This window comes from Haliotis rubra, unplaced genomic scaffold (genome assembly GCF_003918875.1).
Source record: "Haliotis rubra isolate DU_JTF1 unplaced genomic scaffold, ASM391887v1 Scf1048, whole genome shotgun sequence".
In the NCBI taxonomy this organism is placed as follows: Eukaryota; Metazoa; Mollusca; class Gastropoda; order Lepetellida; family Haliotidae; genus Haliotis; species Haliotis rubra.
Window position 1 is genome coordinate 124,875 of NW_025764946.1, and position 25,737 is coordinate 150,611.

Genomic DNA, 25,737 nt, shown 5'->3' on the forward strand with positions numbered 1-25,737 from the left:
AGCCTACTTGGAGTCAGTCAGTCTGGCAGGGTAGCCTTGTGGCAAAAGCATTCACACGTCATGCCAAAGACCCGGGTTCGATTCAGTACACTTTTACAATAAGTGAAGCCTATTTCTCATGTCTTCCACTGTGATATTGCGGGAATATTTGCCAAAAGTGGCAGAAACCTTACTCACTCACTCGCTGTCAGTCAGACATTGTCACTTGGTTAATAGCATGTTGTTAGTGGGGTATAGACAGTGGGGTCCCTGAGTGGTTAAAGAAATTCACTTGTCATAAGACTCGGGTTCGATTCCCCATGAGGGTACAATGTGTGAAGCCAACTTCTGGTGTTCCCCACCGTGATATTGATGGAATAATGCTAAAATCGGCATGAAACTAAACTCACTCATTCAAGGTAACCTGGCACATGATATTGCAAACTTGAGTAAAAGATCATATTTCAGACATTGATGAGGCATGCAGGGGGGTGGGGTTGGACTCAATTACTAAAAGGTCATCCTCCTATAGCGGGAGCATTGAATATTGGCGACAGTCACATTCCCTCACTAAGTTTTTATAAATCATGCAAGCTGTCGGACATGTTAACACCCCTGATAGCTTTAGAACTTTTACTGTTTTCCCCACCTTGGCAATGTAGAGGACTTAAAGCAACATCCCCTTATCCTTTCACAGTGAAGCCTACTAGTTGGGTAAGACACATTGTTGAGATGAGTACATCTTTTAAATGTATGTATATTAATTGTGCTTTGTTGACAACATATTGTTTTTCTAGGCTTGTAAATAGATTCCACTTGTGGCTGCCTATATTATGGCCTTAGATGTATAAAGTATCAGTGCTAATGTATGTGTGAATGCTACTAGCGTATTTGAGCACTTTACAGCTAAAATATTAAGATTCCTTTTCAAAGAAGGTTTACATGCTTACTCTTTATGACGGGTTTCATATTCGTATTCAAACAGCATAAAATTTGCATGAAAGCAAATAAAAGATTTTCAGGGATTAAAAAGATATTTTATGGAAACAGTTTCTTATGAATATTCACTTATGTGTATACAGCTGTGTATCTTCTGAGTACAGGGATGTCAGGTAGCCTTGTGGTTGAAGTGTTCGCTCGTCATGCTGAAGACCCAGGTTCTATTCCCCATATGGGTACAATGTGTAAAGCCCATTTCTGGTGTCACCTGCTGGAATATTGCTAAAAGCAGCGTAAAATCAAACTCACTCACTCTTCTGAGAATAGAATATCATATGCCAAGAGTTTGAGTTTCTTAACAGTTTAATGTGCGGTTAGGTTTAATGTCTTTGGTTTTTTTATTCATTTTCACCATTTACGCTGTTCTGATCATGTATATGTATTTCAGGTCATGTGCAGGTTGATATGGCAAGGGAGAGTTGCATCAATTCTCTTCTATATTTCACTCTTCTGGAAATGTTTATCTTCTAAAGTTTTTGTACTTTTTCTCTTTATGTTCAGAATGTGTTTCATTAAACTGTGTGTATATACATGTATGGTATGACTAGTGTACATTTAAATGGATTTCCATGAAGAGAATGCAGTTTGATAATATATTGTGGTAATATTTAATGCTGAATGAACAAGAGAGCTAGGTTTATAGAAATATGTGATACACCTCACTCTGTCAACATCCAATTGAGTCTTTTTTGTTTGTAGTGTACTGTCACATTTAGCAATTTTCCAGCTACATTTCGGTCTGCAAATAATCCAGTCTGGACCAGACAATCCAGTGACTAACATCATGAGCATCGAGTTATGCAATTGGGATACGATTACACATCAACCAATATAGCGAGCCTGACCACCCGATCCTGTTAGTCACTTCTTATGACAAGCATGGGTTGCTGAATATTAGTTCTAACCCTGATGTACGTACACAGGTCTCCAGATGTTTGTATTCTGTGGGGGCGGTGGGGTAGCCTAGTGGTTAAAGCGTTGGCTCGTCACGCCGAAGACCCAGGTTCGAATCCCCACATGGGAACAATTTGTGAAGCCAATTTCTGGTGTCCCCTGCCATGATGTTGCTGGAATATTGCTTAAAGCGGCGTAAAACCAAATTCAGTCAGTCAGTCAGTCAGTGTATTCTGTTTTATTACCAGTAAGCCTGTATGGCTCTGTCACCATTTATCCCCATGAAGATTCAACAACACATGGTTGTCGCAAGAGGTGATCTGGCAGACGAGCTTGCTAATTTGGTGGATGTCATTGTAATAACAATTTTGTGGTTTGATGCTCATTATGTTGATCATTGGATGGGGTTGTCGAAACCTGAACATTAACAGGCAGCAGCTTATAGCTGAAATATTGCTGAGAGTAGAATTAAACAATAAACAGAAATATCACCAGTTGGCTTAGAGTGAGTGAGTGTGTTGAATACATAGTGTAGTTAAACCTAGACTTTCTTTTACATGGGATAAGCAAGATCAGAATTTCTGTATATAAACAAAATACATATATGGTCCTTTAGGTAAAGGTGCAAAAATCTTTGGGCAACAGTTGGCTACTCTACCAATATAGACTGCTGTGATATTGTTGGAATGTTGTTAAAAGTAGTATAAAACTCAACTCACTCACCCATTCACTGACAAAGGTGAGGTGAAATTGGGTTTATCGTCGTGCTTGAGAATATTTCGCTCATATGACGACGTGCATGCGTGTGTATGTGTATGTGCGGCTGCTTGTACTAGCCCAGACTGAAGCTGGTTTTATAGTGCTAGCCCACTGAGATACCATGCCGCAGTGAAGCATCAATACCCCATGCTGACACATTATACTGACTCCAAGCCAACCAGTCCTTGTTGTACCCATTAATGCCGAGCGCCAGGCAGGGACCAACAAGTACCATATTTTAACGTCTTTGGTATGACGCGGTCGGGGATCGAAACCGCGACCTTCCGCTCTCCTGGCGGACGCTCTAACCACTACACCACGGAGGCGGTTTCACTGACAAAGAAGGCAGCTGGTAACTGTGTTCCGAGTCAAGAAACCTGGGGGTTGATGATATGAGCAACTACTGAGGTCACACATTGTAACCATTGGATGTGCATTCTAGTCAGAGAATCTTTCTGTGCTGTCTTCTACCCTTAATTTCAACAACCAATCGTAGCGCTATCACTCCACAGCCATCATTGAGACCACCTGAGCCCCATCACCTTATATGCAGTGACGTGTTCAAACTGCAATGTTAACTTCCTCCCCAAGTACTGCTCAATGATAAATTGCCACAATATGTTATCATATGTTTTGTGATATTTCTAGTAAAGTTTGATGACAGGACCAAAGACGTGAGAAATTCCTATTGATGTTGGAAAGTACTGAATGTGTGTTTTCAGTGCTCAATGTTGACTTTTACATACTGATGCTGATTAAAACTGATGTCATTCAAAATATGTCTGCTGTTGTTTGTCAGTCTCGGAGATAGTGTAGGTGTGGGTGGCAGTATGTTATAATGAGATATTATTCTCAGACAGAGATTAGCTGAGACATGTCCTAAAAAGGTACATAGTTAAACCAAGGAATTCTGTCCATCCACCATCCATCCAAAAACATTTTTGTTCAATCAATACCCCCCCGAACTGTTAAATGCTCTGTGCAGACACAATCAGTGTATTTGGCATCAAAGAAATAATGGGGCGGTGGGGTAGCCTGAGGGTTAAAGCGTTCGCTCGTCACACCGAAGACCCAAGTTCAATTCCCCACATGGGTACAATGTGTGAAGCCTATTTGTGGTGTCCCCCGACGTGATATTGCTGGATTATTGCTAAAAGCATTATAAAACTAAACTCACTCAAAGAAGTAATGAAACCCATAAATTAGGAAATTCTCCCCACATACTCATGCTGGAAAACACCTACCTCTATAAAGAGAGACATATTTTCTATGAGTTATTATCGCTTCCACTTTCACAAGGATATGCAAAACCCCAAAAGGCATATTTTGAACAAGCTCACTTGCCTGAGGTGACAAGAAACGTTCAACATGTACCTTATGCTTGGCAGGACCAAAACCCAAGAAATTCCTCAATGGCCAAGCTGCTGAACATGACCCATTCAAATACTCTCCAATCACGGCATTGCTTGACTTCTCTTGCCTTGTGAGCTGTACACAGGATCTAGCACCACTTGGTGAAAACCAAGATGCCATGTTAATGATATACAGGCACTACCAGCATGGAGGCCATCCAGCTTTTTCCACACAGACGTGAGACTGACACATGAAATGAGGACTTGTTAGTAAAGTTTTTATTCTATAAATATCAATTTTATCTGAGTGTATAACAATATATACAAAAACCAATACAAACATGAGCAACAAGGATAAATCAGGCATGTCTATGCATAAGATTACATATAACATGGGAGGTATACATACAGTGATAATGCCCTGTAAACACCACTGAGGTAATAAATGTCATAAACATCCAGAACACCAATAGTTCCCAGAGTTCTGTGTACTATTCACATGATTTCAACTACAGTTGATTCTTGTTATCTCAACTAATACATACAATACAGATGAACAGCCTACAATGTGCACAGATAAGTATATGTCATATCTATCGTGAAACTACTGAAAGAAAATATTTCAGCAAACTGACAGAACACATTAGTACATGGTAGTAAGGCCTGAAGGCACGCAACAACTGCAATATTGTTGTCTGAGTTTGAAGAAAACTTGCTGGCTTGCAGACTCTGTTGATGCATGTTGTATCCCTGAGTCGCTGTGAGGCTGACCAATATGGCCTGTGTCCTGTTTCAAAAAGTGATCAGAGCGCAAAGATCGTAACTCCCATATGTTAACATAGGCTAATGACATCAAAGGACTAAGATGTTCGTAACTCCCATACGTTAACATAGGATTACGACATCGTAGCACTGAGGTCGCTCATTGGCTTTGGACAATGACTGGATGACAAAACAGTTAACCTCTCCCACTTGATCACAAGCCTGAGTTTCAGTATATCAGTATGGGTATATGAGGTTATAATGGGGACTTGAACTGTGAGTTGAATGCTGCCAGTTTCGTCATGAGTTCCTCTTCCTCCTGGCTTGTGGACTTTGTCCAGGCTAGAGGCAGGTGCTTGGATACTACGACCCGATCTGCAGAACAGTAGAAAATACGACCATCAGCGTAGAACTAGCGTACATGCTGTCAATAAAGACCAAGTGCAAACTTTCAAATTCGATGCTTATCTATATAAATCTATAAAGCAATCCTGAATGAAGCACGCCACCAGCACATACAGGAGATCTCTATTCGCTATATAAATGTGTTGGTCTTGCTTTGTTATAGCACATTGCTTGGTCTTGTAGAACAAATAAACATGGCACCAACACTGGTGACAGAAAAAAGATTTATTTTAAGTACTGAAGTAAGTTAGACAAAGAGATTCTATTTCCTGTAATTAAAAAACACCAATTATCCAAGTTTTAGTTTTAGCTTTGTGTGTGTTCATTCAATGTGTCTCACCCTGAAAGAACTGCCCGCTGGGTTGTTTAATCGCTGCCGGTGCCAAAGCGAGCCAGATGAGAGAGTGTCCGCCCCCTCCTCTGCTGTCCTCAGTCGGTCCTTCATCTTGTTGTAGAAGTCAGGCATGGCTGATCTCACCGCTGTGGGCAACACAAAAAGTCTTACATTCACATAATCACAAAAACATGAAGGAAGGAATGAGCGACATTCCAGCAGTATCACGGTGGGGGACACCACAGAAGGGTTTCACACACTGCACCCATGTGGGGAATCAAACTCTGGCCTTTGGCATGATGAGCGAACGCTTTAACCACCAGGCCACCATATCACCCCAGCTTTAACCACATTCCTTTGGCATGATGAGCAAACGCTTTCACCATTAGGCCACCATACCGCCCCTGGCGTAAATGAATGATCTACCCACACATGTATATACACAGTACACCTATTCTTCATTTTCATATATCATGTAAATATCATAGAGTTAAATGTATAAATTCTTAATAACAACCATCTTTCTATCATTGATCTAATTTGGATGAATATCTGTGGCACCACCTGTATTACAGTATAGGACTGGGACGGGTAGGAAAACCTGGAATCGAGTACCCGCATACACCTACCCGAATCGGAATCGAGTACCTGGAAATGTTAGGAATACATAACTTCTGTCAACTTTCTGAATATTCAATCACGATTTGACAGAGATTATTATAGAAAACCTGAAATGAACTAACTTGATAAGCAATGAACACAGTTACACAATGTAAAGAACACGTCTAGTTCAAGATGTGTATGCACTCAATTTGTAGTGCTTCCGCAGTAGATTGCCATGGTACCACAGAGTCGGCATTTGGTTCTCTTGCTATCTGCATCCAGTTCAAAATGAGCCAAAACACTCAACTTAGCATGTGTCGTCCATATTGTTAGCGTTACCTACCCCTGTCATAACAGAGTTCTCTCCCTTTCCAGGTACTCGATTCCTTGAAATAGGACTCGATTCCAGCTGTACCTGACCCGAATTCAAGTACCCGAGTATCCCTCCAAACCCTATTACAGTATGTTTCTCCAGATGGTCGCAAATACTGAGGCATTTCAAATAGATTGGATGACTGATGACCTAATAAAAGTACAAGCCCCTGACCTGGTGTGTCAGCCCAGCCTGGATGCATGCAGGAGAAGTGGACGTGTGGGTGACTTTTGGCAAACTGCTCGGTCATCACAACCTGCTGTCTCTTGTTCTGGGCGTACACCATCGTGCCGTCAAACTTGGACATCTTCTCCGACTGCAGGTCCTTCTCATTCAGCTTCTGTACCAGCATGCCTCCGGATGTCACAATTATCTATGATCAAAACATACCATTTCATTATCATACAACCTTTTATTGATTGAATCCATCATGATATTAAGGTAGGGAACTCTTGTGAAGACCCATGCTGGTGTTTGGTAGCCCAACTTGTTGCCTTGGTTGAATCAGATTATTGTATCTCCCTTGTGTAGATTGATGCTCATAATGTCGGTTACTGGATTGTCTGGTCCAGACTTTCACGTGGTGGTGGTAATGGAATTGGGTTTAACATCATGCTTGAGAATATTTTGCTCATATGACGACGTGCATGCGTGTGTATGTGTATGTGCGGCTGCTTGTACTGTGGCGGCCGGGACTCACACTTCAATTAAACCTTGTCAGTCTTGTTTTCAGGAAGAGTCAAACACTTCTTTTCGATGAATAAATAGCTTTTTATTCATGGGTATAAATGTACTTCAGCACAATGCTATTTCTAATAAGTACATCCCTCTCAAGCTTAAGGTTTATGTGCATGGACCAGTGTTAGGGCAATATAAGTATGACCTTTGACTTTACTGTTATATAGATATAGTGATGGCTTAATTATCTGGGTAATCTGAATAACTTGATAGTTACTAAGATATTAATTTGCGTCTGTGTTCGAAAAGTGCAGTCTATCTATAGCATCAGCTATTATAAATTATGTAAGGACAAGGGGAACTTTTGGGCTGAATTATCTGCCCTTGGTTTGAAACTGACCTGTAGACTGCCAAAGTCAGAATGACCCAACATGGGTCTCACCGTATTATAGGGTGTGAGAAAATGGTCACATGTCAGTTCTAGACCAATCAAATTACGAGATATTACGTCCCGTTACGTCCTTATTCTTTTGAGGGATCTACTTTCACAACATGAAACCACTGAAATAAAGAGGAAGGCGAATTATCTCAGGAGGTAATCAGGTAGGAAAATGACTATTTTACCAACCAATTAATTATGTGTAATTAATTCATTAATTGCCTTCCAATATCATAAGATCAACAATTATAGTCTCTCTCTCGTCTTGCTTCGTCCTTGCTGCCTGCTGAGGGGCGTAATATCAACAAGTAGCATCGGCTGGGAATTATGATGGACAATTCAAAGAGGAAGATTACAGATGTCAGGAGGCAATTGGAGTTTATCTGACACATAAGATGTTTAAAAACATGACTCAGCCCCTTATGCAATTAGACAGTGGCACTGGAAGTCATATTTATGAAAAACACGTTCATAAATAATGATGCTGAACATCGCGTATGAATACAACAGTGAGAATCACATAGTTCCCGTTGTCAGAATTAACATCGGCTTTGAAACATGACCTGATACATCATCAGAAAAGTACAATTCTGGGTTCCTCACGTAATTCACAAGATTACATAAACTTTACAATGCAAAACACTAAGCTGAGTCAAAAGTAGCGGTAACCCGTTTGCGAAATAGACTGGCTGTCACAAAGTTAAAATGGCGGCGCCACCAAAACATGTAGCTCGGCCCTGATCACAAATTCACCAAAGAATGGATAATTAACGAGTGTCAAGGGATTATGATCAGTTTGTCGAAGGACAAGGTAAGATTAATCCATATCGGATAGTTAGTTTTCAGTAACTAGGCGGCTTAGAGCGAGGAAATGTCAAAAGTTACGGTCAATTCAAAACTCTTGAAAAGGTAAACAAGATCGTTCTGACAGGAGGCGTTGTTGACATTGACTCTTACAAAGTACAACTGTGTTCTAAACAAATAGCGTAATGTGATGGCACTAGCTTATGATGTTTTACGAATGCAATACATGTTATAATGCTCAAAAGAACATGCTACGATCTTTTGCTAGATTTCTTACCAAAACAGATTTCAAAACACTGAATTACGTGGAAAAGCGAGGTTGCCAATAATACTGTGTATATAGCTGCAAAACTAATTACGATAATTATAATAACAATTTCTGCACTGCCATAAACTATCAAAAATACAGATGGGAAATACCTAACAGATATGTCATGATGCCTAATCATTTACAAGCTTTTATAACTTATGAATTTTGCAATTAAAATGCAGGAGTATTATTTAAATCTTAAGTGATGGCCATCACAACATCCCCCTCTTCAAAGGTCAGGTCCCCTGACCTATAAATCTGCCTCAGGCGAAGACCGATCCTCTCTGCCTCAATGCAGTGAACAACTCTGTCGGTGTCGGTGGTCCTGTGGCTGGGCAGCTTGGTACATCAGGATCGTGGCTCTGGCAGTCTGACCACAGATCCTTCCTTGTGAGATGTCTTGCAAGGTGCGATAATTGTACAGCAGCTTGACTTTCTGGAGGGTGAATGGTCTTCAGCGTTTAGAGCTGTGCCAGGAAAGCGAGCATATTCCACTTGTCATGGAGGAGACTTCTGTCCATCCTTGGGATCCGTCCTTGTAGGCCTTCCTCGAGAGTCATTGCCGCTGAATTCCCACTGGAGGAGTCTCTGGTCAGGGCTGAGGGTCTCCCAGCTCCTAGGAGGCCAAGCGATGTTTCTGTTGCCGGGTGGGAGACGGATGATGTGATTCGTCCAGTCTCGTCTAGCTGGTGGCAAGAGTGGCTTGCAGCCGACAGACAGAATCTTTCTAGCTTCTCTCGCCCGTGTCTTCGTCTCTGGACCTCCTGGGAGAGCTGGGTGGTTGGTGGCCTGTACCCTCAACTCTTCTAGGAAACTTGGAAGAAACCTTCAGCGGGGGACTTGCTGGCATTCCTAGATCTTTTCTGCTGTCTCTCTGGGGGTTCGTCTCCGAGACTTTGGTGGCGTTCTCGATGCGAATGGAGAGGTCCAGTGCGTGACATTGTTGATTAGGCTTTTCTTTATACCAAGAAGCGATGCCAAAGTGGCTCTTCTTGTCTCCAACTGGCCTCCCTCCAATTGCTTGCCCTTTCCACTGGGCGAGGAGCGGGTTCAGCCCTTCCAAGAGTCCTCATCCGTCTAGTGAGATTATCGAGCGACTTAGCATCCATGATAAGCCTCTTCAGAGATGCAGGCCTCATAAACAAATCCACCTCCAGGCGCGAAGAACATGGCCGTGGCATTGCTACTCTGGAGGGTGATGTTCTTCAGCTCGAGCTGGGTTGGACGCATCACACTGGCTGCTAAGGGGATTGTATTCCATGGTTGGTGTTTCCTCCTCCTGTCCGATGCTAATGTAAGCCCTCTGTGATGATGGACAAGACATCGTCTAGAGCTTCAGATGACTCAGCAGGTACAGCCTTGATGGTGTTAGTCTTCAGGTTTTCCCAACCCTCTTCCCATTCCTCCTCAGTCTTCAGTGCACCTCCTTGGGTGGATGCCCAAAGGAGGACCATTTCCAGTGGAACATGACAGAGGTGTATTCCAAGCTGGAGCAGGCACCACCCTCTTGTAAACTGTCGGGTTAAGTGAGAACCAAGCAGCATTGCTCTCCGATGAGAAGTCGGGATCCAAGTCCAGCAGTTGAACTTTATGCTTGGCTTCACAATGTCGCTTCCACTCCGATACCCTTGCAAAGGTCTGGAAAACTGGGCATAGGATGCAGGCAACCTTTAGCTTATGATGAGGTGCAGCGGCAAAATGGTTCTTCAGTTCCTTCTTCGTTGGGAATGACTTGTCACATGCTCCAATTCCACATGCATACTTGCTTGCCATACTTGCTTGAATTAGGTAGTGTATTCTGTAACACAAATGTTTTCTTTTAGGATGTCCCATACACCCAATAAAGCAACAGCATACAATTCTGTCTTAAATGCCATCACATTCAATTACACTAAAGTTTATGTTGTAAGGTCAACTTTACAACCCTGACTCTGGTTTGCATGGATCCCTAATAAATGTTAAGCATCACAGGACACATCACAGCTTCAATCTCTCGTGGGTCACCTACATCCGTTCTGTGTACTCCATTCTCATCACGATGCCCAGATCAATTTCCACAGAAAGAACAGTAAACAACATCAAGTCAGCAGGTTCCAGGGTGATCAGGCCTAGGCTTACTGCGTACGTGATGGATCCATCGTCGTCGCTGCAGCACTTTCATCAACATGTTCTTCCTGCTTGCAGATATCTGGCTGTATGATGACACAAGTTAAGGTTCCACCCTTAGAAGATTTAAGTCCTAGTACAGCTCCTACGACTTATTAGAGCAATCCATGCAAGAAATGACTTCATCACATCAGTTCAAGATTCTTCTTCAGGACACAACTTGTTCCATCCAACTATATATTTACATGTTAATAAAACACCAACATTGTTAACAATAAAGATAAACTTCTGAACTTTTCCAAAAAAGTGTTGAGACAGATTCTCAAGGGCCAATCTACTGGTTTCTTGAAATTGACTGCTGACATCTTTTGATCCAAGAGGGAAGGTTCCTCCCTCTGTAGAGTAGCAGCCGGTCCACATGGAACACCTTGGAAGGTTGCTTGAGGGACCTTCTCACAAGGTAGGTGACATCGTCTATCCTTTTCTCTATGAGATAGGGTCCTTTCCAACTTGAAGTGAGCTTCTGGCAGACGCCACGTTTCCGGACAGGGTTGTGGAGCCATGCAGCTTGTCCCTCTTTAAGACTTCGTCCCTTGGTCTTGAGATCATAGTTCTTTTTCCTATATTCTGCTGTTTGTTTCAGGGATCTTCTGCCAGCTTCATGAGCTTGTTTCAGTTTATCTTCCAATGTTAAGAGATAACTTTCAACATCAGACTGATCGCGAAGTTCTTCTGGCCTCCCAATGACTGCTTGCATGGGTAGGACTATCTCCCTCCCAAAGACCATTTTGTTGGGTGAGCGCCCTGTGCTGGAATGCACCGAAGCTCTGTAAGCCATCATAACTTGAGGCAAGTACTCGTCCCAACGCTTTTGATCCTTCTCACAATACATTGTCAGCATCTGTGCAAGAGTTTTATTGAACCTTTCCACAGCTCCATTTGATTGTGGCCTGTAGCTAGTGGTCCTGGTCTTTTGGATCTGCAAAAAGTCGCAGATGTCTTTGAAAAGCTTAGACTCAAATGTGGAGCCTTGATCAGTGTGTATTTGCATTGGCACACCAAATCTACTAATGAAAACATCTACAAGCGCTTTAGCAACTGTGACAGCTTCTTGGTTTGGAATGGCAACAGCTTCAGCCCACTTAGTGAAACAATCACTTATGACAAGGATGAAGCGGTGTCTTGATTTTGTCAAGGGAGAGGTCCTAGGATGTCCATAGCAACTTCGCTCCATGGGCTCACCCACTATGTATTCTCCTAAAGGGCCTTAAGAGGTCCCTTGAGCTGTTCTTTGCTGTGCAACGATCACATGTCTGACAGTAATTCCCTACTTCAGCCTTGAGTCCTGGCCAGTAGAAAGAGAACTTGACTTTCTCTAGAGTTTTCTCTCTGCCTAGGTGTGCACCAGATGGAATGTCGTGATAGTACTTCAAGACATCATCTTTCAAGCTTTGGGGACAATCAACTGCAACCTGGATTCGTCATCCTCAAACCATAATGCGATATAGCACTCCAGAGTGAACATTTAGCCGATCCCAATGTCTCCAAAGAGTCTTGACTATGGATGACTTATGTGAGATTTCCTTCCACTCTGGCTTTGCTCCTGCTTCTTTGGCAGCAAGGAGAATGCCAATGTTTTCATCAGCTAACTGCTTCTGCCTGATTTCTGGGGGCGTCCATCCTTCGGAAAGTGAAATTGACGGCTCAGAAGGTCGATTCATCTGACTCCTTGTGACCGCTCGGTTGACTGCAGTAAAACTACTCACTTGCAGTCTACTGTCATCTGTGACCATTTGTCTTCCCTCTTCATCCGAAGAGTCTTCCTGTTCTTGTTCCTGTCTGAGGCAGGCTTTACAGGGGTTCCTTGACAGAGCATCAGCATTTAGATGCTTCCTACCTTGCCTGTGGATAACTGCAAGGTTGTAGCTCCCTAGTTCTTCAAGCCACCTTGCCACTTGTCCTGTTGGCTTCTTCAGGTTGCGCATCCAGCTGACAGCTGCATTATCCGTTCTGATTAAGACCTCCTGCCCATATAAGTACGAATGGAAGTGCTTAAGAGCATTCACCCGGCAAAGGAGTTCTTTCGCGAGTGACACAGTACTTTCTTTCATGACAGTTCAAGGACTTGCTCATGTAGGCAATGACCCTCTCTGCTCCATCCTGCTCTTGTGAGAGTACAGCTCCTGTTGCTTTGTCGCTTGCATCCGTGTCTAAAATGAATTTGGTTCCAGGAATGGGGTGCGACAAAATCGGGTGCTGAAGTCAGTGCTTCCTTCAAGTGTTGGAAAGCTTTCGAACACTCTTCTGTCCAGGTAAATGTTACCTTCTTTTCTACTAGTTGGTACAACGGCTTGGCTATTTGGGCAAATTTCTCCACAAATTTCCTGTAATAGGAACATAGGCCAAGGAAACTTCTTATCTGCTTGGTTGTATTTGGCACTGGCCAGTTCTGTACAGCAGCTATTTTTTTTCAGGATCTGTTTCTATGCCCTTCTCAGACACTATGTGACCTAGGAATCTCACTCGTTTCTGGAAGAAGATGCACTTTGATGGTTTCAGCTTCAAAACCGGCCTGCTGTAGTCGTTCAAAGACACGTTCCAACCTCTGCAAAGCTTGTGGCACACTCATGGCACCAACAATAATGTCGTCTATGAAGAGTAGACACTCTTCCCATTGCAGACCTCGAAGCACTTGTTCCATGAGTCTCTCAAAAAGTCGATGGTGCATTTGCCAGTCCAAATGGCATCACCGTGAAAGTGATAGAGTCCAAGTCCGGTCGTGAATGCAGTTTTCTCCTTGTCTTCATCTGCCATACCAATCTGCCAGAATCCTGAGTTTAAGTCCATCGTGCTGAACCATTTTGAATTTGCTAAGGCATCAAGGCAATCATCAGTCCTTGGTAGAGGGTATGCGTCCTTAACAGTGACATCATTCAAAGCGGCGATAATCTATACAAAGCATAGTTCCGTCTTTTTGCTCACAAGGACCACAGGAGATGCCCAGGCACTAGTTGAAGGTTCAATTACTCCCCGTTCCAGCATCTTCTGGATCTCTTCTTTTTCGATTTCCCGTTTTCCTAAGGGTTGCCTGCGTGGAGGTTGCCTAATAGGACAGGCTGTCCCAGTGTTGATGCGGTGTTCCACTTGTGAGGTTCTACCAAGGTCAGCTGATGAAGTTGCAAAGACTTGTTGGTATTTCGCAAGAAGAATTGCCAAATCTGCACTCTCATCAATGGAGAGATGCTTGGAGCTTCTTTGCCAAAGGTCCTTGAGGTGCTCAGGCAGGTGTGTAGACTGTGAATTTGAAGCATCCGCATTGGCATCGCAGTAGACCGAAGCACATCTGTCATGTACACCCTCATGAATATACAGCGACTCGGCTAATCCCAAAACCATGTTACAATGGAGCTTTACTTCATCAGGACTGAAGTTGAGGACATTTATTTTCTGGACCTCTTCAGATGTATTTATTATGCAATCAGGTATATGTAATCCTGGTGGAAGATCCCTTTTCTCCGCTATCATACCAACTGGGGCAAGTTTATTTGCTCTGGGTATCTTCATGATGATCCAGGCTCCAGAATGAGGTGGAATAACTGTGGTCTCACTCACTTCAACACGGCAGCTCATTTCAGCTTCAGATGCAATCCAACAGCTTAAGGAAGAATTCCTTGAATTTAGTTTCAGACGTTTGTAGTCGATGGCACTCACATGTTTCAAAGGAAATCTTGACCCAGTATTGCATCTGGAAAAACTTCACACACAAAGATAGGATGTGTGTATTTGTGTCCATCAAGAATAATGTCCATGACAGCATGCCCTTCAACCTTTAAACCTGCTCCATTGACTCCTGTAACTTTGATGGCCCCTTGCTGCAGAAATGGAGCGTCATCCAACTTGATCTTGTCAAAGATCCTCTTTGATAAAATTGTCATGGTTGACCCACTGTCAATAAGGACATTTGCTTCTACACCATACAGAACACCTTGAATATAGAATCCATTATCCCACCCCCCTTGAGAGTTTCCAGTCAATCCAACTCGGATACCAGTATCTTCAGGCCTTGGATTTCCTGTCTCCCCATGGCCTACTGAGTCGACAGGAAGGCATTTCCCTGCATCCTACCAGTCCCAGAATTAAATGTGGACATCTCTTCTTGGCATCTTTTGTATATCGGGCAGTCTTTCATAAAGTGTTCCCTTGATTTACAGATGAAACAAGTCCGTTGACTTTGAGGTCGATCATTTCTCTTTTCATATCTGAAGTTGTTACCCTTTTCCAACTTCTCTAACCTCGCCATGATCTTGTTCAGTACACAATCACCCTGAAGATCTTCTCTTGGCTTTGGTGTGCTTCCATGTTGCATAGCAGCAAGCTCTCCTTGATTTCTATCCCCTACTGCCCTGACTTGTCTCTTCTTTTCTCGGTGGTCACCAACTAATGCTTCAAACCTTTCAATGACTTCCACGGCTTCTGAAAGTGTCCTGCATCCTCTATCAATGCAATGAAACTTGAGCTCTGGTGAAACTGTTTTATACAGCTGATTAAGGGCAATAGCTTCCTGTGCTCTGCTATCCAAGTTTACATATGCCCTTTGGGTCATCTGTCTCAGGTCATCGGCCAGAGCTGCAACTGATTCTGCAGTCTGCCTCTGTCTGACTTCTAGTCTTGAAAGCCATAAGCTCTGTTGTCTCTCACTCCCAAACCCGGTGATTGAGATTCCTAACAAGCATATGCAGTGACCTCTTCTGATGTGGTGCCAGTCCCATGTAGAGCGTCCTGGCAACCCCTTCAGGCTGGCAGCAAGCACTAAGAGTTGCTGGTCCATGGGCCAGTCACCTAGTTCTGCACAATTCCTGAAATGGGACAGGTACTCTTCCCAGTCTGTTGTCCCATCATAGAAATCTGGTCTAATTGTGAAGGGTGCCTTCTTCTTGGTATGGCCATTGGCCTTCTTGGTGTTATATCACTTCTGTGGCGTACCCTTATGTCTCCACTGGAATTGCTTGGCTCTTCATCAATTGATTCAGCCTCTTCAATGACTTCATCAAGTATCTCCTCCTCAAAAGAGATGTCCCCTTGTCCCTCTTGTGTTGCAGTTTGCTGACATTTGTCAAAAGAAACTTCAGCGTCTGGAGATACTGTAGCCATCTTGTCACTGGTCCTTACTGTGAGTCCTTTGGTTCGTATCAAGGATGTTTAAATATATAAACATCCCACTTCTGACACCAGTTTGTGGCGGCCGGGACTCACACTTCAATTAAACCTTGTCAGTCTTGTTTTCAGGAAGAGTCAAACACTTCTTTTCATGGGTATAAATGTACTTCAGCACAATGCTATTTCTAATAAGTAGATCCCTCTCAAGCTTAAGGTTTATGTGCATGGACCAGTGTTAGGGCAATATAAGTATGACCTTTGACTTTACTGTTATATAGATATAGTGATGGCTTAATTATCTGGGTAATCTGAATAACTTGATAGTTACTAAGATATTAATTTGCGTCTGTGTTCGAAAAGTGCAGTCTATCTATAGCATCAGCTATTATAAATTATGTAAGGACAAGGGGAACTTTTGGGCTGAATTATCTGCCCTTGGTTTGAAACTGACCTGTAGACTGCCAAAGTCAGAATGACCCAACATGGGTCTCACCGTATTTATAGGTGTGAGAAAATGGTCACATGTCAGTTCTAGACCAATCAAATTACGAGATATTACGTCCCGTTACGTCCTTATTCTTTTGAGGGATCTACTTTCACAACATGAAACCACTGAAATAAAGAGGAAGGCGAATTATCTCAGGAGGTAATCAGGTAGGAAAATGACTATTTTTACCAACCAATTAATTATGTGTAATTAATTCATTAATTGCCTTCCAATATCATAAGATCAACAATTGCGATCTCTCTACGTCTTGCTACGTCCTTGCTGCCTGCTGAGGGGCGTAATATCAACAAGTAGCATCGGCTGGGAATTATGATGGACAATTCAAAGAGGAAGATTACAGATGTCAGGAGGCAATTGGAGTTTATCTGACACATAAGATGTTTAAAAACATGACTCAGCCCCTTATGCAATTAGACAGTGGCACTGGAAGTCATATTTATGAAAAACACGTTCATAAATAATGATGCTGAACATCGGCGATATGAATACAACAGTGAGAATCACATAGTTCCGTTGTCAGAATTAACATCGGCTTTGAAACATGACCTGATACATCATCAAGTACAATTCTGGGTTCCTCTCGTAATTCACAAGATTACATAAACTTTACAATGCAAAACACTAAGCTGAGTCAAAAGTAGCGGTAACCCGTTGGCGAAATAGACTGGCTGTCACAAAGTTAAAATGGCGGCGCCACCAAAACATGTAGCTCGGCCCTGATCACAAATTCACCAAAGAATGGATAATTAACGAGTGTCAAGGGATTATGATCAGTTTGTCGAAGGACAAGGTAAGATTAATCCATATCGGATAGTTAGTTTTAAGTAACTAGGCGGCTTAGAGCGAGGAAATGTCAAAAGTTACGGTCAATTCAAAACTCTTGAAAAGGTAAACAAGATCGTTCTGACAGGAGGCGTTGTTGACATTGACTCTTACAAAGTACAACTGTGTTCTAAACAAATAGCGTAATGTGATGGCACTAGCTTATGATGTTTTACTTAATGCAATACATGTTATAATGCTCAAAACATGCTACGATCTTTTTGCTAGATTTCTTACCAAAACAGATTTCAAAACACTGAATTACGTGAAAACGAGGTTGCCAATAATACTCGTATATAGCTGCAAAACTAATTACACGATAATTATAATAACAATTTCTGCACTGCCATAAACTATCAAAAATACAGATGGGAAATACCTAACAGATATGTCATGATGCCTAATCATTTACAAGCTTTTATAACTTATGAATTTTGCAATTAAAATGCAGGAGTATTATTTAAATCTTCGTGATGGCCATCACAGTACTAGCCCAGACTGAAGCTGGTTTTATAGTGCTAGCCCACTGAGATACCATGCCGCAGTGAAGCATTAATACCCCACTCAGACACATTATACTGACTCCAAGCCGACCAGTCCTTGTTGTACCCATTAATGCCGAGAGCCAGGCAGGGACCAACAAGTACCATATTTTAACGTCTTTTGGTATGACGCGGTCGGGGATCGAACCGGCGACATTCCGCACTCCGGGCGGACGCTCTAACCACTACACCTCGGAGGCGGTCCCAGACTTTCATGTATGCTAATAGTGAGTGAGATAGTTTTATGCTTTTAGCAATATTCCAGCAATATCATGGCGGGGGAGGCCAGAAATGGGCTTCATATACTGTACTCTTGGGGAATCAAACCCAGATCTGTGGGAATTCTGTGCTGAAAACAAGTAGCATGTGCTTGTGATCCTACCCCTATTGCATAAATCACTGCTCCTAATATCAATCACCAGATTGTCTGGTCCACAGGCTGTAAATAGCTGGAATAATGCCTGTAAGTCTCTCGAGGTGCAACTTGCAGTACTAAGCTTGTTCCCGGCTCCCTTTGCACGCACCATCTTATGATATGCGAGACGGGACCCAGTTTACTTCTGGTACCAGATTTCCAGCCACAGTATATTCAAGAACCAGTTCTGGTTCCAAACTGCGTGAGCGCCAAATATGACCAGACCAAGTGTACAACCATGCTTGACCGTCAAAGCTGTTGACAGTCGTAAAAGTTGGCTAATTTGGGGATGGTTAGATCAGAAATTTGTTATTCCTGCAAGGATTATCGGTTCCTTACTGTCAACTGACAACCATGAGACCATTCAAAAAGATATGAAACGGGTTTTTTTCACCGGAGCTACTAAGGTCGCAGGAAGTGCTGTGGCCTACTTCCGAACCCTAAAGTGCTGAATGAGGTGCTGAACAACAAACAACACAATATATCACAAACAAGAGTTTTCGTCTGGCTGTAGAACGACTCTAGAGATAACTGATTGATATACATACCACTCTTGGGTCTTCACTCTGTGACAGCAGAGGAATGAGAGATGCAGTAAGCAGATACGTCCCTGAAATGTACATGCCATGAATCAATAATGATAAGGCTGAGAATGGCAAAACAATGATGATGGTATAAATTATGGACGGTCCCTTAGAACAAAGTCGTATTTTCGATGTCTTTCGATAATTTTTCAATATAGACACAGTAGGACAGGGGTGGAAATAACCCATTGCCCGACGCCCGAGTCCAGTGTTTTTTTCTTTCCGGCAAGCAAATTTGTATATCACACTGTACCGGTGTCCAGTTGACTTTCCAATATTAATTATGTTGTTTATGTAAAAAATCAACAAGAAAACGGCCGGTATAGTGGAAAAATTATCAGGGCAAGTGATTTTACATGTGCCACTGTACCGGAGTACACTAGCAATTTTAAAGTTATTTCCACCCCTCAGAGCTACAGATAACTTTTTTGAGTCATTGAGTTATGTACTCGCTTGTGCTCATCCCAATTGGGTATCCTAATTTTTCTTTGAGTAACTAAATAAATTGTACTCACTTCACTCAAACTCAATTGGGTATTTTGCTATTTCCATTAACTTTAAAAATACAATAAAGTTTAAATGTTAGTGTTTGTTATTTATATTTGATCTGTAATATGAGAAACGATAAGAAAGACTACAAGTTGCCAAGTTCATGTTCTGAAATAGAATGTCTCAATATACCCCAGTTATTTTATTTATCCACCGGTACCCAAGCTAAGATTTGACATTTTTGTGTGTACGCATGTAAGATCACATTTATTGAGTATTTACTAAAACTCAGCGTACTTGTACACAAGAGTCTTAATAGGAATTGAGTTTTCACATAAATATTTGCGTAATTTACGCAGATACGCAGCTTATCTGTACCTCTGACCCCTGTAGGAGTACATCATCATGAGTGGTGTGTCATACACACGAGTGCTCAGATCTAAATCGGTGTGGTACGACAATAGCAAATGACACAAAACAAACTTGAGTTCTTCTTCAGATCTATTTCATTTTGAAACTGTTATACATATATGTAGAATGACATCTTTCATCATTAATTTGAGACACTAAATTGAGGCTAGAATGCAACAATTATGAGTCCAGCTGTAAGTCAGTTTGAGCATATCTTACATGTTAGAATAGAACAGATGCGGTCTCAGCCAATCAGAATTCGACATTCATGGGGAGGTAGGATAATTAAGAATGTTCACTGGTAATATCAATAGTGTTCAAGGGCATCAGTATTAGCTACTAATATTTAGTTTGTCATTAATGTCTTGCAACAGACCATGTACAATCGTCATGTCATGTATGTGAAGGAAACTCTTTAGTAGTCTTCATATATAAACATCAAAGCTTGCTTAAGGATAGAAAACAGCATTTATGCAACTATTTTTGTCGCACGTTTTCCTAAGGCTCCACAGACCAGTTTGCATCAAACATTTAATTTGTGATGACCACATACCAAGTGAATTTGTGGCAAAATTCTTCTCCAGTCCATCTTCTGAAACTTCTCTTGTGTTCACCATACATCCAGCATTGTTTATCTGTGACAGGAAACCAACTTTAGAATCGGCTTGCATGATAACCAAGTCAGCATGGCTAGTACACGATTGAGTCCAATATAACAACGTTCACAGAAACAGCATGTTTTCATGTTCCTTTGAAACATACATGCTTTTTATTCCTCCAAAAATATCTCCAAAAAGACAGGCAGCACATTTCAATTAGACTCAAGCACTTGTCGGACTTTAATTATCAACAAGACTATTGTCATAATGACTTAAAACATGTACAATATATGAACAAGGTAGTGTACATGATGCTCACCAAAACATTCAACTTTCCTGTATTTTTTTCAAAATCGGAGGCAAATTTTATCACTTCTCTTGGCTGTGACATGTCCAGTAAATGTAGATGAACATTCTGGAAAAAAGAAATGGTTCAAAGTTTATTGTAATTCACACAAGAGCAATCATTGGCTTGGAGTCTGAACTGACTTATTCTCTGTGATTAACACTGTAGCTTATCAATCTCATCACACCATTTACATCAGTATCCGTATGCATATCTCACTTGGGCGCAGTTCAAGCCTTCAAAATCAGTGTTATAAAAGAAAATATTGGTCTATGTTCATTGTATTTTTAACTCTTACAGTACACTATTCTGTTGACATGGTAGAACCTAACATAGCCAGACATAAAATGGATTGACATAGTGACAATGGTTTGGACTTGTAGTGTGACACTGGGAGTCTTTCCTTCACTCAAATCATCAATTAAATCCAAATTAGCCACAATAAGCAGCCTGCTCTAAATATGCATCCTCTGACCAAGTTCTCCCTACTGAGACAATCAGGTACATCATAGTCTATATTTACTTGTGTATATTATAGATTTCTTTTATATAAAGCTGCTGTCATAAAGATGAGAGAAAATTAGTCCATTCTATGAGTGAGTGAGTGAGTTTAGTTTTACGCCACACTCAGCAATATTCCAGCTATATGGCATCGATCTGTAAATAATCAAGTCTGGACCAGACAATCCAGTGATCAACATCACAAGCATCGATCAACGCAATTGGGAACTGATGACATGTCTCAACCAAGTCAGCGAGCCTGACCACCCGTTTCCTTTAGTCGCCTCTTACGTCAAGCATTGGTTACTGAAGATTAATTCTAACCCGGATCTTCACGGGTAGTTCACTCTATGTTTAAACTAACTTGTTGTTTGCGCTCAATCTCCTTCAAAATAACTCATAGTTTATGGCTTTAACAATCACTCCCCATCACCATCCACTCTGTTAATTTTGTAAGTGTGTCAGAGTGCTTATTACAGCATAGAGAGTATTGACACATGACCTCAATCTACCCAATTTTGTCAATACAGACAAATGTATATTCCAATCCAAGCTTGTCTACCCTGTGTGAATACACAACATTGATATCAGATTACAGATTACCCCAAAAATGTTACAATATGATGATTTTGTACGATAGAAATGGAAAACGTAATTGGGTCACAGATGTCAAAAATTTACTATTTTCTACTGGTTTCGGGTAATATATGGCTAGAACAGTGCATAGACTCGCATCCAAATTTTCTCATCTCCATTAAACAAAGGTTACAAGATATAGTATCTCCAGACTTGGCTTGACCAATTATCTGTATCAAATAAATGTTTCTATTACAGAATGTTTAAACAATCTATATACAATGAAACCTATCTATCATATTTTAATGTAAGGAAATATAGAATCACGCTTACAAAATTTTGTTGCTCCTCCCATGATTTGTTAATAGAAACAGGTAGATATATTGGAATAAAAAAAGATGATAGAATATGTAAAATGTGTGACTTGAATCTAATTGAAGATAAATATCATTTTCTTTGTGTTTGCCCAGCCTACCACAATTTAAGAAATAAGTATATTAAGAAATATTACTTTGAACATCACAATATTTATAGATTTATATCTCTGTTAACCTACTCTAGCAAGGAACACCTGGAAAAGTTGTCAATGTTCCTGTACCATGCCTTTCTACACAGGAGAAATGTAGTCTCTACTGCCTAATAACAATATAGTCAGTATACATGTACTATAGGCCTGTGGCCTCTTAAGTGCAAATAAAGACTATGAACTTGATTTCCTCGTTGTCAGGGTTTACCTGGTTTCCAGTCACTTCAGTTATCTCTGCCTTGGCCTCCTCCCCTCGCTTGCTGTCCCTACACACCATGTGAACAGTCCCACCTAGCACACACAGAAGGAGTGGAGATTCAGTAACAGTTCATGGAATACCTCGGTAGTAAGCAACATTACAGGGATACTCAGAGGCTTCTACTGGTCAAACATGATAGCAGAATATGAGCTGCAGGGTGTTTGGGAATTTACAACCTGTACTGTATAGTACAGGATGAAAATAGCTTCAACATTAACTGATTTATGGTGATTATCTTTGCTTATTTATCACTAAAATCTTTGAAGGGGGGGTTGGGGAATTTACAGATATCAACTGCTGTATCATGATATAGAACAAACTTTATGGATAACAACTTCTTTTTATTAGTGAGTGCGATGTTTCGATACAGATTTCGATACAGATACTCTCCGGCTTCATCAGCTTTCTGCCTAGCCAATTATGTTAATTATGTTGTTTTCTTTGTTACAATGTTACATCCAGTATATATACACTTCCCCCTTCTTCATGTTCCATTATGCTTGACAACGGTACAAGAATCTGTATCGAAACGTCGCACTCACGAATAAAAAGAAGTTGTTATCCATAAAGTTTGTTCTATATTGTACTTCCCAACTTCTAAAATGCCACTTAAAGAAGTGTATCATGATGTCTTGGAGTATGTCCCTATTCCTCCATCAAGTGAATGAAAACTATGACGTAGAATGCCTATATATGTACATGTGAGAACATCAAAAGTGATGAGATAAACAAAGGCGGAAACTAGCAAGGGAAGCTGGTAGATAATTGGTGCTGAAATGTAATAACAATGGACAATTGGAAACAAAGAGTAAATACAGGAATAAATCATGCTAATAGGTAATAATTATATAATAACTGATTGGACATGAGGGCAAGGTGGGCAACCAACATTGATTGGTGATAAACATGGACACCAGCTGGAACTATATATATGGTGACTATTTTTGCTTAGTTTATCCCTATAAGGGATGATGGAATTCACTGTACATCACTATATTTAATCAATTTGACTGGTAACCAACCATAATCCCTTGTTCTTTAATCTTAACTGTATGATAAGCAAATACCTTTCTTTGCAATAGCAATAGCTGCACATTTTCCAATTCCACTGTTTGCACCCGTGATCATGAAACTTCTCCCTGTCACATCAACCTCCATGTCACCAGCATTGAACGCCTTACAGGCTGAGGCATACCCGGATCTGAAATACATAAATATGAATTTGTGAAAACATTCACGAATAAGTTCTGAGGAAATACATTTCACATCACTTTAAAGATTACTGCACTCATATTGCTGCTTGTATTACTCAAAGAACATGTTAGTGTTATAGTGAGATAACAGGGAACAGTTTAACATGCCTTACCCTTTCACAGAGATGCCAACCCTATTTTGGGCCTAAGTGTAATACTGGAGGTCAAAAAGTGTAATTTGGACCTAAAAAGTATAATACTTAAAACACTTACATAGTGAAAACGTGATAACTTTATAAAAATTACTTTTAAAAGTAAGGCCATTTCTGAACCCCTGCACTAGTGCGTTACGAAAAATATTCCCTGTGAAATTTTATCCACTTTATTGATTTTCGCAAAACGGGTAGAAAAGCGTAATTTTCACAGATTAAGTGTAATGGCGTAATTTAATGGTCAAAATCGTAATAATTACGCCCAAAGCGTATGGGTTGGCATCTCTGCTTTCACCACCAGATGTTTTAATGTACCAGAAATATTCATGCTGACAGCAGACAGACACAAAGGAAATAGACTCAGCTAGCTTTACTATGAATGCTGTACAAAGCACACCATTAGTTGTATGTAGTTGGTGTAGGAAGTTAACTTCATGGGTAACAGCACACATGCACCAATCTTCATTAACAAATCAGACCACCTCCGTGGTGTAGTGGTTAGAGCATCCATCTAGAGAGTGGAAGGTCGCGGGTTTGATCCCCGGCCGCGCCATACCAAAAGACGTTAAAATATGGTACTTGTTGGTCCCTGCCTGGCTCTCGGCATTTATGGGTACAACAAGGACTGGTCGGCTCGGAGTCAGTATACTGTGTCTGAGTGGGGTATTCATGCTTAACTGCGGCATGGTATCTCAGTGAGCTAGCACTATTTAACCAGCTTAAGTCTGGGCTAGTACAAACAGCCGCACATACACATGTGAGCACGTTGTCATATGAGCGAAATATTCTCAAGTACGACGTTAAACCCAATTTCACCTCACCTCATTAATAAATCAATGCGATATTTCATATTACATTTTAGTGGCAAGTAAAAGAGTAATCTATTATCACCAGGTTTTAGCTTCATGCATGCTTTCAACTGAGTGAACTCACTCTTGCTCCATTTTTGACATTGTTGAGTATAGTTTTGAACTACAAGCCCCTTTTCTCACTGAGATCATAATAATTATGGTCAATATGGTATATGTGATACATATTGTTTATGTGCAAATCTCTTACTTTGTATATTCTTTCAATCCTTTCATAAACCAGATTGCATTTCTGAAGAATGACATCTTAAGGTGCTTATCGTTAGTTCGGTCACTCTTCAACTTCAACAAACCTACAAACATAAAATACAAACTGCATGAACAAGATTTGTCAAGATGTGAGTTATCACTTAGCACAAAAGTAGCTTTATGACATAGATGTAACAAGAATTATATTTCTACTGCTGTGTATACATGTATAGACCATATCTTTGTATACTTCAGTAGGTATATGTTGGAGCTATACGTTCACAACCATGATAACATCTGATTCTTGCGACAATTACTGACAGGTACACTTAGGCTAGGCACGCCCATGATGAAGATCGAATATAAATTTGCAAGAATAAACTGTCGTTTTCAGTTTCTGTACGACTTAATTTCGTTTTGACACATATACAATTTAGAAAGAATTGCCAATTACAGAAATGGCTGTATTGTAAATTAAGAACTAAAATGTGTGTTCTCCGTAAGATGCGAGTTAAAATCACTCGGTTACGTAACGACCACCCAGTTATCATTTTCTGTCAATAGAAACGTTTGACATGTCCAATCAATGGTGCAGTCTGATACATTTGCTATTTCTTGTAAATAAAACCAACAATTTAACAAAAACTGATAGAAAATTATGGTCAAAAAGTGCATATACAAAATGCAAATGTGCCATTTACCAACCGTGCCTGCGATCTGATGTGAAGTACGTTGTGCACAG

At 41.0% G+C, this 25,737-nt stretch overlaps 1 protein-coding gene across 1 annotated transcript; it reads right to left on the minus strand.

The window, feature by feature from the left end:
- Positions 1–4,240: 4,240 nt before the first annotated feature.
- LOC124275432 (dehydrogenase/reductase SDR family member 12-like) lies at positions 4,241–25,732 on the minus strand. The gene is given in 11 exon segments (XM_046711004.1): positions 4,241–5,120; positions 5,491–5,551; positions 5,554–5,630; positions 6,635–6,833; positions 18,790–18,851; positions 20,279–20,360; positions 20,644–20,739; positions 22,482–22,564; positions 23,600–23,733; positions 24,997–25,099; positions 25,697–25,732. Coding segments are annotated over 10 exon segments (969 nt in total). The 5' UTR covers positions 25,053–25,099; positions 25,697–25,732; the 3' UTR covers positions 4,241–5,001.
- Between the last annotated feature and the right edge of the window lie 5 nt (positions 25,733–25,737).